Source organism: Muntiacus reevesi, chromosome 6 (assembly GCF_963930625.1).
Source record: "Muntiacus reevesi chromosome 6, mMunRee1.1, whole genome shotgun sequence".
NCBI lineage: Eukaryota > Metazoa > Chordata > Mammalia > Artiodactyla > Cervidae > Muntiacus > Muntiacus reevesi.
Window position 1 is genome coordinate 26,889,094 of NC_089254.1, and position 12,318 is coordinate 26,901,411.

General features: G+C 38.8%; 1 protein-coding gene across 1 annotated transcript; it reads right to left on the reverse strand.

Moving 5' to 3' along the window:
* Nucleotides 1–1,121: 1,121 nt before the first annotated feature.
* Nucleotides 1,122–11,949, reverse strand: POLR1F (RNA polymerase I subunit F). Its single transcript, XM_065939225.1, is given in 5 exon segments — nt 1,122–2,559; nt 2,561–2,948; nt 4,442–4,650; nt 6,869–7,010; nt 11,693–11,949. Coding segments are annotated over 5 exon segments (1,068 nt in total). The 5' UTR covers nt 11,935–11,949; the 3' UTR covers nt 1,122–2,472.
* Nucleotides 11,950–12,318: the final 369 nt, after the last annotated feature.

Below are 12,318 nucleotides of genomic sequence, written 5' to 3' on the forward strand. Positions count from 1 at the left end.
TTGTTTTGCATATAGGGCCATCTTTCTAAATTCCATATATATGTGTTAGTATACTGTAATGTTCTTTATCTTTCTGGCTTACTTCACTCTGTATAATGGGCTCCAGTTTCATCCATCTCATTAGAACTGCTTCAAAGGAATTCTTTTTAACGGCTGAGTAATATTCCATGGTGTATATGTACCACAGCTTCCTTATCCATTCATCTGCTGATGGGCATCTAGGTTGCTTCCATGTCCTGGCTATTATAAACAGTGCTGCGATGAACATTGGGGTGCACGTGTCTCTTTCAGATCTGGATTCCTCAGTGTGAATGCCCAGAAGTGGTATTGCTGGGTCATATGGTAGTTCTATTTCCAGTTTTTTAAGAAACGGAGAAATGTCAATTAGGTCTTCTGCCCATATTTTGATTGTGTTTGCCTTTTTTCATACTAAGTTGTATGAAGTGTTTACTATGATGGGGCGTATGACTGGGGTTGTGGGAAGCATAGCCCTAAATACATTTCAAACTTATATTTCCAGTGATTAATAGGAACTGAAGACAAGGTACGAGGTTTAGGCTACGCTAGTGGATTTTAATGAGCAAATTCCAAGATAGAAAAGGAAAAACCTAGATTAGTGTAGCATGTAAGAAATGTTTTGAAGGATATATGGATGATACCATAATCAGAGGTTTCTGTATCAGATAAAATCTGTCACTGTTATAGGCAAGGCAAATGACCAGTTCTGCTACTGTCATTGTGAAAAACCATGGATAAATTTAGTTTCAAGTTCAGCATACTTTTTTCTTAAAAAAAATGTAAACATAACATGTGAGGATGTATTTTGCTATGAACAGCATTAATTTAACAGCTTGATAGGCCATTACCATCAGGAATTTAGAATTGTTTCACTAAACCATTAACTTTTAATATTAAGTCAGACATTACAATTATGTATTCAAATTTAAAAATTTTAAGGAAGCATTCATAAAACATTTTCTAGGTACGGCACTACGTTAAACCCTGTGGACATGACTGGGTTATTCTAAATCTTTTTCAACTCATCCTTCAAAGCAGTGCTCTACGAAACAAAGATAATACAGGCCTCAGATACAATTTTTAAATTAAAAAGCAAAAACAAAAACCGAAAAAGCCAATATTTTATTTACTCCACTATACCAAAATATTACAATCTCATCAATATACAAAACTGAGGTATTTTGCATTCTTTCTTTGTACATCTTCAAAGTCTGATATGTTTTATACTGACACCTCATCTCAAACCGGACTAGCTTCATTGTGAGGGCTAAATAGCCACATGAACTTAATGGTAAGAAAAGACACTGGCTCACCCCTTTCCACTGTCTGGCACATCTGTTTATAGACAAACATCATGAATGACTCTCCCAACTCTATCTTCTATTGGTACAGACATTAAACAGAGTAAGAGCAGTACTACGTCTGATACTAGATAAATGGCAGCTGAAAGGGGCTGCCGTGGATCACAGAAGGGGGAAGAGAGAATCTTCTTTTAGAACTTACCAGCATTAGTAATTCTCGATCTTTTCTTACTTATATTGTATGGGTGCATCTCTCTCTCCTATGACATTCCATGAGGGAAGGAATCATTTCTGCCTTGTTTGCCATTATACCCCCGACCTTAGAATAATGGTCTACTATGTGTAACACAAATACATTGAATTTTGTTGAATGAATGAACACAACCTTGCATTGATTATCAGGCCGAACTCACTTATCCATTCATTCTTCAATGTTTTCCAATAGTTAAGACATATTCCACATTTTCTCAGTGAAAGCAGTGAATAACTGTTTTTGTAATAATTTCTAGTAGCTTAACTCAGTTATTAAAAATAGGGAAATTCCCTACTAGTCAGAATCACCTTTATCCTGTCTTCATCAGACTCTTCCTCTGAGAGAGAAAAGAACACACCACACATGCACAGAGAAGGAAAGAATAGCACTGTCTCCTAACTCATGATCCATGGGCAGGGCTATGGTTCTAAAGAGGGCAGTTTATAACGAGCTCTGAAAACTTCAGAAATACCTCTGACAAACCATCCCAAGGTAAACAACAAAAGTACGCAGTAGCCATGATTAAACAAACAAAAACCCTAAACTGGTAAATGATTTAAATTTTAAACAAAGCCTAATGACATGGCATGTAACAGTATGACTAAATTCAAAACCTGTAACCACCACCACCCAAGCTCAAAACTCATTCTTTATGATATATATTATATCACTGTATTACAAAAGTCCTTTTGTTAGTCTTGGGACTGTAGAAACCATTTTATTTAGAATGTATCCACTGGAAGAATGAAGGTAGGTCTTACCTTTCTATTCTGTATACAATAAATGGCACTTTAATAATACTGATATTTCCCAAATTAATTTTAGTACCCCAAACTAAACTAATCAAAATGTTCCCTGTTAGGCAAAATACTGCAATACAAAACATTTCTTAATTAAACGTTAGTCATCTACTGTGTATAAATCTTCTTTAAAAAACCAAATCATATTTAAATCACACAAAAGAAAATTACTTTTCCCTTTTCTTTTTAGGTGCATGTTCCACGAGTGGTGTAAGTTCAGCCTCCTCACTCTTTCTTTTCTTCTTCTTCTTTGTATGGTCACTTTGATAACCACTGGAGTCACTGCCTTGGAAAACAGGCTCTTGGTCCCGATCTTCCTGGTGCTTTTTCTTCTTCTTCTTCTTCTTCTTCGGCTCTCCCTCCCAGAGGCCATTCACACTGTTACTAACCTGCAGGTCTGTCTCGTCCTTCACGGTGACATCTGCAAATTCTGCTGGCTCTGTGGCACCGCCTTCCGCTTCACATGACTCTCGGTCTTTCTTCTTTTTCTTTTTCTTCTTTGGAGGTTTTTCGACAGGTTCATCAGCGCCAGTTTCTGGTGCTTTTTCAGGAACTGCAGAGCACTTGGTTTGTAAACTATAAGAATTAAAAACATTTACAGGGCATTAAGCAAAAATAAAAGAACAAAGTAAGACCAAGAATATTCCAACATGGTAAAGTCTTTCTAAATTGTGACCGTAGTACAAAATAAATGACTGTGACACAGATTTCAAATATTCCATCATCTCCCAGCACACTGATACTCTTAGACGTGTTAAATTTTTTGTTTCCCAAGTATTTTTCCCAGACTGTTTCACACATAAAAATGACATAAAAGTTTTGTCAAAACAGGGTTTCTGAATTTTAATATGGTTCAGAAAATGCTGAACCCTAAAAATCACCACCCAGCCTTATTAGTCAAACCAGTAACATCTGATAGGGAGAAAACACACTTCTGGTATTTATCAAAATGTTGGCGTTCCCCATCTACTATCCCAATCCTCGTTTCCTTGTTCTTCTTAAACTGTGCTGAAGCAGTACTGGATTCCCAGGTGGCACTAGTTTTAAAGAATCTGCCTGCCAATGCAGGAGACCGTAAGACATAGGTTTGATCTCTGGGTTGGGAAGATCCCCTGGAGGAGGGCATGGTAACCCACTCCAGGATTCTTGCCTGGAGAACCCCACGGACAGAGGAATTTCACGGGCCACAGTCTATGGGGTTGTGAAGAGTTGACACGACTGAGTGAGCACTCATGAAGCAGTATTATGCTGCAAAGCTCTGAGTATTTTATATAAGTAAAAAAAAAACAAAGATCAGTGAAGTAGCTCTCTATAGAACTGCTGTCCCTTGAATTAGCAATAGCCACACAGAACTATTTAATTTCAATAAGGTAATGTTAAAAACCCACTTCCTCAGTGACATACTAGTCACACATTTCAATTCCTCAAGAGTGAGGCTACTATATTGCACACATACAGCACACTTCTATCATTACAGAAAGTTCTGTTGGACAGCTGCTCTAAAACTTTAACCCATATTCTCATTTCTTAGCAACTTTTTCTAGATTCTGCCTTGATAACAGAGGAAGTATGACCCCTCAACTAGGCCCTGCCATAAAACCAGGGTCAGGATCAGAGTATTTCCTAGAAGAATTCCAAACAAGAAGAATACAGAAATTAAAATGATCTACCTGATATAATGACAATAATCAAATAATTTTTGTTTTGACTGTGTAAAAACAAAACACTAACAGTTATGTTAATATAATTAAGCTTCTAGTAGTCTCAAGTTCAAGGATTAACTTTTTTAAAAAAAAGATTAACAACATACTAGTTGTTAATGTTAACATTAACATGACAATACTTTGAAAAATTGAATCATTACAATGTAGACCACTTAGATGCAGAGCTTTAGAATATTCAATGCACTGTCATAACACTTAAGATTCATATTTACATTGACTCTGTGGTTTAGAAGTACAAATAGTCTAATAAATTAACTTTTAAAAGAGGGACTTATGTTTCCTAAATTCAGAATTAAGTAGAAATGATTAAGTATCAAAATGGTAATAATGTACTTAGGAACTGACCTAGTGATATTTAGCTTTCCCCGAATGCAGAATACTCCAGCAGCATCTGAGTCTAAACGAAATACTTCAAATTCTAGTTCATCACCCACGTTTATCTGCAGCGTCTGCCACTGGTCAGCTGGCATCTGCTCAGGTTTAGGGATGGAGGCATTGAAGCACTTATGGACCAAGCAGCCGATGTGGCTAGAGGACACTTTATTAACTGTGCCCTGAGAAGAGGGAAAAAATGAGTATTACAGCAAGAAGAGTGCCAAAAGGATGAAACGAACCTTACAATCTTTAAACTGATCGTCAAAGAGAAAATACCAAAATAATGGCATGACGTAATAGCAAAAAAGCTGATCTTCATTTAAAGCTTACCACATGTTACACTAAAATATGTTTAGGAACACTAGAATTTTTTTAGAAAGCTCACCTTGAGCATGGCTATTTTAATGAAATCATAACATTATTAGAAACTTTAAAAGTAAAATAACAATACATGCTATATGATTTTAAGGTTAAAATTAAAATTTCCAAGTTTCCTATTTCCTTAAGAATCAACGAATATAAACTAGATGAATGAAAACCTGAAGCTTTTTTAAAAATCACCTTTTGAATTACAGAACTATAAATAACATATATATATACAATGTGGTTTAATGTCAGCACCTCCTTCCACATGTGACAAGAGTAAAACCTGTCTATCACCATAAGGAGTCTGGAGTCCAGAATGGTACCTTCTAGGTGGTCTGTACAAACTGGTACATCTATACAATGGAATGTTATTCTGAAACAAAAGTAAGCTATCAAGAGAAAGACATGGAGGAACCTTAAACATATAGTGCCAAGTGAAAGAAACCAATCTGAAAAGGTTACATACTCTATGATTCCACTATATGATATTCTGGAAAAGGCAAATCTATGGAGACAATTAAAAAAAAAAAAAAGTAGTTGCCATGGTTTCCAGGGGGAGAGGGAGCAATGGATAGGCAGAACACACAGGATTTTTAGAGCAGTGACCAATTATTCCATAGGAATGTTGGATTCATCTCATTATACCTTTGTCAAAACCCACAGAAGGTACAACAGAAACAGTGAACTCTACTATAAACCATAGACTTTACTTAATGTATCAATATTGGCTCAACAATTATAATGCACCACATCTTATCAATAATAAGAGAAACGTTATGTGTGGTTTTTTGGGGGTGGGTAGAGTGAGATGTATATGAGAACACTATACTTTGCATTCAATTTTTCTCAATTAAGTACTCAATGAGGAAAGGAAAAACTATCAAAATTTTAGAATTGTATAGAATAATATCTTCACAACAAAGGAGGTAGCCAAGTTTCTCTGGTGGGATCTAGAAAGCAGTAAGTATGAGAGTATAATATGATAAATTAGAAAAAAGTACCAATACACGATAGTAGCAATGCTTTTGAAATGAAAAGACCAGTAACTTAAAACAGTATTGCACATATACAGACATACAGATGTCTAAAGGCCCATGAAAAGAAGCTCAACATGGCTTATTACTAGAAAAGTGCGCAGATGCAATGTGACTGTCACTGCACAGGTATCAGAACAGAAGTCCACGAACAATAAACGCTGGAGAGGGCATGGAGAAAAGGGAACCCGCCTACACTGTCGCTGGGAATATAAACTGATGCAACCAGTATGGAGAACAGTAATGGAGGTCCCTTAAAAAATTAAAAGCAGAGTCCCATATGATCCAGCAATTCCACTCCTGGGCATATATCTAGAAAAGACAAAAACTCTACTTGAAAAAGATACATGCTTCCAATGTTCACAGTAGCATAACACCCAAGACATGGAACAACTCAAGTGCCCATCCACAGATGAACGGATAAAGATGTGTTATACCTGCTGAAATACTACTCAGCCATGAAATGCCACTGATAGCCACATGACTGGACCTAGAGATTACCATACTAAGTGAAGTTAAGTGAGGCAGAGAAGAACAGATAAACATATGATATCACTTACATGTGGAATTTAAAAACAGGATACAAATAAACTTATTTAACAGAAACAGATCCACGAAGGACAAACTTAGGGTCACCAAAGGGGAAGGGGAGAGGGGCTAAATTAGGAGGTTAGGGTTAACAACAAGGACCTACTGTGTAGCACAGGGAACTATATGCAGTATCCTGTAATGATCTATAACAGAAAAGAATCTGAAAAATATATATATACATGTATCTAAACTGAATCACTTTCCACTTGAAACAGAACAATGCAAATCAACTACACTTCAGTAAAAATTAAAAACCTAAACTGAAAAACTTTCTTTAAAAATGATTTTTAGTTACCTGAAATAACAATCCTTGTAAAATCCCAAAGTGTACAATCTCTTAAATTTTTCCAAATTACATAATTTAATAACTGTACAAAGAACAATAGGAAAAAAGATACATACATACCATAAGTTTTTGCCCTGGTTCAGGGCAGAAAATAACAAAATCTGCTTCAATGTTAAGATGAATGTGTCCTTGGTCATCATAAATATCCCCTAACTCACCCACCACTCTGATGTTATCGTAAGCAACGGGCACACCTAAAAGGCTGTAAAAAAGGAGAGGAGATGTCATTTACCCTCTGTTACACTAAGCCATTGTATGGATTCCGAGTCCAGAAAGTATGTATCTCCTAATACAGTCACACCCATGGCGAAAATATACACATATACAATAACATATGATTAGCCTGTAACAACTTTAGTGGTTCAATTTCACCCAAAGGTTCCAAAATAATGGCTAACTTAAAAATAATTATTCAATACCCAGAAACAAAACGTCCATTATCCAAGAGCAGTAAGTTGATCCTTCTTCCCCATTTGCTGTCCATTTGAATTTAGTTATGCTAGAATGAGAAGTAAAAAATGAGACTTAGTAAGAAAAAGGTCATTCTGTGACTATTACTGAATCAAGGCAATTTTGGTATTACCCACCATTTCTGAATATCTGTACTAGACGGCATGTAGCAAGAGAAGTATTAGGATAAAAGTTGAAGCCCTGAATATTAAAGCCAATAACTTGATGGAGAAAAATCCCCAAATTGCAACTGTTGCTAGTGTAAGGAAGTAAGAAATACAATTATATTAGCTTTTGAGAACTGACTCCGACACTGTCATCTGTAGCTTGACAGTCAGGAGTAGGGGCAACTACTATTTCCAAAGACAGGGAGGCCTGATGCGCTGCAGTCCACGGGGCCGCAGAGAGTCTGACACGACTGAGGGACTGAACAACAACTATTTCCAAGTTATTAAAAAACTGTAAGTAGTTAAGGAGGCGGAGCTGGTGGCTTCACTGCCACAGCCATGACCTGTTTCAGCAAGCTTCCCCGACTCCCCGGCAAAGCTCCACTCCTCGAGGACTCTGAGGACAGCGCGCATGGACTCTGCGACCCCACGGACTGTTTCTACCAGGCCTACAGCAGTCTGTCCGTGGGATTCTCCAGGCAAGAGTACTGGAGGGGGTTGCCACACACTCCTCCAGGGCATTTCTCCTGACCCAGGGGTCTACTGCATTGGCAGGTGGGTTCTTTACCACTAGCCACCTGGGAAGCCTGAGAAAGCTTATCACTGTTCTTGTTTATCTTTGCTTATATGTTTCGATTCCAGAGAGGACTCTAAGGTCTCTGAGAGCAGAGAACATTTTTGGTGAACTCAAACTTCTAGAATGGTTCACACAGAATAAAAGAAAGAATGTATACCTAGGAGCAAGTTGTTTTTAAAACAGCCAGGAGTCACTGGAATACAACTTAATTACCCAATTAGGAAATCCATACACACTGAGATTTACTCCAGAAAGCCTTTCTTTGAATTACTAATTTCTGCATGTAGCTTTCCTAAACAGGAGCCATACCATCACTAAGACAATATTCAGTTCAGTTCAGTTCAGTCACTCAGTCGTGTCCGACTCTTTGCGACCCCATGAATCACAGCACGCCAGGCCAGACAATATTAGAGACCCAGAAAACAGAAGAGCAAGGAGGGGGTAAAAATAACTGCCATATCAGACAAAAAACAAAAACAAGACTTTGTTTCCCCACATCAGTTTCCAGTGGGGGGATGCTGCTGTCCCGTAAGTGGCATTTGGGAGTTTGTGGGATAAATCATAGTTGTCACACCTGTGAAGGCCAGGGATGGGAGACATCCTGCCATGTAAAAACAGCCTGACACAATGAAAATTGTCCCTGGGTCCGCATGACTTAAATGAGAGGACAAGCCTCATTTTCTAAGTATTTATAAACAGTCGACTATAGTACCTAACTTAATGTGTGTAATTATGAACATAAAATCATCTTTGCATGGTTTCAGTATCAATTAAAATGTTCAGGAATATAACTAGTATATGAATTCAAGAGTAGACTGTTTTGTGAGAGCATTTTACCACTATAGACACTGTAGGTGACGTGAGCTGTCAACTCAAAAGCCCCGCATCACTCTACATTTGCAACTAATAATTTCACAATGATTCAAGATGCAGCTTCAGGAGGCGTCTAACTACTTCATTCTTTCCAGGTAGCCATGCTTGAGTGTTATCACACTGAAATACATTTTATTGTATTAGAGCTCTAAATGATTTTTTTCCCCCTAATTGTGTTGGTATATCATATTGGGTTGACCAGAAGGTTCGTTTGGGTTTTTAAAAAACCCAAATGAATCATGTGGCTAATCTAATATTATCTTTAAGTTCAGTAAAGTATGTTTCAAGAGAGCGAACGGAGTTCTGCAGGGTTCAGAACTGCTACCTACGGCTTGTGTCAATTTTGGGAAACAACTCATTGCATAAAATATACTAAAAATCATCAGAAGACAGACACCTGAACATTATATCTTTTCCGCTCTTGCTTTTCTGAAACCATCCTAAGTATGTTTCCAGGCAGAGTGGTAGCCTCACTTGAGATATTGAGAGAACAATCATATCAAATTTAAGTGATCAATAGACTGCAAGCACACTTAAGACTTTTATATATTATACATGAGGATAAAGGCCGCCTCTACACTGAAGATGGGGAAGGGAATGGCAACCCACTCCAGTATTCTTGCCTGGAGAATCCCATGGACAGAGGAACCTGGCAGGCTACAGTCCATGGGGTCGCAAGAGTCAGTCAGGATTTAGCGACTAAACCACCACCTATCCTGAAGAAGTTGAGTAAACACGGACTCTTCATGGAAACTGGTAGCTCACTTGTGCTTTGAGACATTCTGAATTAACAAACTGGAACTACCGGGAGGGAACATATTTGCCATTTTCAAATAACTCAAGAGCTGTCATTAATGACCTCTCAAAGACAGAAGTTTTAATGTGATTTTTAGAAAACTACTTTCTCTAAGCAGATTTTTCGATCATTTTAAAAAAAATTGTCACTGGGGGAAAAAAGGTGGACAATCTGTCAAATAGGGCTGCTGCTGAGATGACTAATGTAAGAGCTATTCTCAACTCTTTCCTTTCCTCGTTTCTTAAACAGAGAAGCAGGTCCTCTCTGATGGTACAGGATGGCCCCAAAGTCTGGAAACAAACTATATATGATAAATGGTTGATCACTATTACAATTATTGATATGTTCAATGTTTTGTCCCTCATTATTAATCTATGGCACCCCATTTGCACAGAATAAACTGGAGTTTTCAGCACACTCCAAAAATATCAGGGTCAGGTGGGGAGTTCAGATCTGTTCAGAGTGCAATTGAGGCCACAGGGTCACACTATCCCAATTCTGTCAAGTGGAGCCATTAATAGGTTATAGATCAAAGATTTAATTATGTTTCCAGATTTTATGACTACCTTACATATCCTTAACTCTCCCAATGCAAACTCTCTAATCAATTTTCTCTACACTTTGTAACAGTTTCTTAATTATAAACATATCCTCCATGCTTACTGTCTCACCCTCCTTAAACCACCACCTAACACTATCAAGTGGTTTCTTAAACTACAAATCTGATTATATCCCAGAGATACCACTGTCTCAAGAGTGTGTCAAGTGTTTTCTGAGTTGGAGGCTACCTAGAGGATGAAGTGGTAACCCAGTTTCCAGCTTAAGCCAACAGAAAATCAAAAACCTAAAACACCTGGCAAAGGCAGGAAAGGGGCAAAATGGCCATCCTCTGAATTATCCTCCACCCCGTCTCTGATCCACCCACCCCTAACGGCCCAGCTTTTCAGCTGTACCCAATGTCTTTCTCCTGATATATCAACTTTAGTTATAAAGTGCTCACAATTATCTGGTCAAAGTATACTATTTCACAACTAGTATCCATTCATTTATGCCACTCTTTTTGCCCAGAATGCTACTCAGAAGTTCCCTCCTCCTATCAAGTTGTTCTCAAAGGTCCTAAGATCCAATTCACCACTCTTTACTATAACTTAGATTTGTCAGATTTTAACATTTCATTGGATTTATCTGGCCTATATCTCTTTTACTAGCGCTTATAGCTCCTGAAATAAGGGTCTTGTTTCTTTGGTTTTATTCCCCAATTCTCTAGTATACAAGATAGACCCACAAGTGAAAGTGTGTGCCCGTGCTTGGAGGAAGCTGTAAATTCTAGATCCTTAATCTGTGTAGGGTTCAGGATCCCTTGAGAAACTCTGCCCAAGTGATTTTCCAATATCTTACTTTAAATGCACTAGAAGGTTTTTTTCAACTTCAAAAGCAACAGGCTTTCCTATTCTTAAAAAGCAAACAAGGTGAATAGTATTTCATTCATCCCTGATCAGGTCCAAGAGGAAAAAAACTCTGGGAAAGAACCAGGGTCAAAACAAAACCAACCTTCGTGGTTTATAAATAATTAAACGAAGTATTAACGCTTCGCGTATAATTTTCTATATAGTGAGAATGTTTTTAACTACTGCATTCCAAACTTCCATCATCAAATGAGAAAACATACAGAACTAGCCGGTCTCCAGAACCCTGGTCTATTTTTATCTCTACCTGTCTTGCAACGAGCTTCTTTACCCCTTCCGCTTACATAATTCCTGTCACCGTAACGTTTTCTTTCCTGCCTACGAAATGGACTCAGCAGAGATCTTGACCAGGGAGGCACTAGTCTCCCGAGGTGGACTGCGAATCCAGAATGCCCCGGAGCTAAACTCGCGGAAACTGGTGCGACCCTCTTCTGTTGCCACTAAACGTCCACCTGCTGCCCCATCCCGTGCCCCAAGGGAGCGGCAGGCAACGTTAAGATTATTAACGTTATGATTATGTCCCCTCTGGGAACAAAAAATGTAAGAGACCAGTACCTCTCGGAATAGCGCAGGAGCTCTGCATTGAGCTGTTCTCGAATACCGGTGCGTTTCCTGTTAAGATAGCGCGGCGATAGGGCGATGTGTCTTCGGTGCGGCCCCGCCACCAGGCAGGAGTAGCGGCTATTCACAAGCGCACAAGCGGCCGCGTAGGTAGGCAATTCTAGGCAAGGCAAGACGCCGGCCGGCCCTTCTGAGGCCGCCTTCGGCCGCGGAGCCACTGAGCAACCCGCAGCCATGCGGCTAGCTATGTTTCCCACGGCGCGCACTAATGACGCAGTCAATAACCGCCTATCTCCGGACGCGGCCTTTTACGTCATCTACCAGCTACCACGCCCCTAGGAAGTTTCCTATCCTGTGGTTGCAGTAATCAGTTCTTACCAGCAGGGGGCAACCGTTCACCTCCCCCCTACTTGAACCAGTGTGAAGCTAGGAACCTGTGGTTAAGGATTGAGCATTCTCTAAAGCCAACCAGCATCTCATCCATCCCTTCAGGGAGCACAAGCCTATGTTTTAGCTAACTCCCTCAATAGATTTAGAATGTAGATTTAATAGGGGTTCATACTTTGATCATATCCAGTAGTGAGGTGGTTTGGTAGATATACAAGGTTAGACTGTACAAT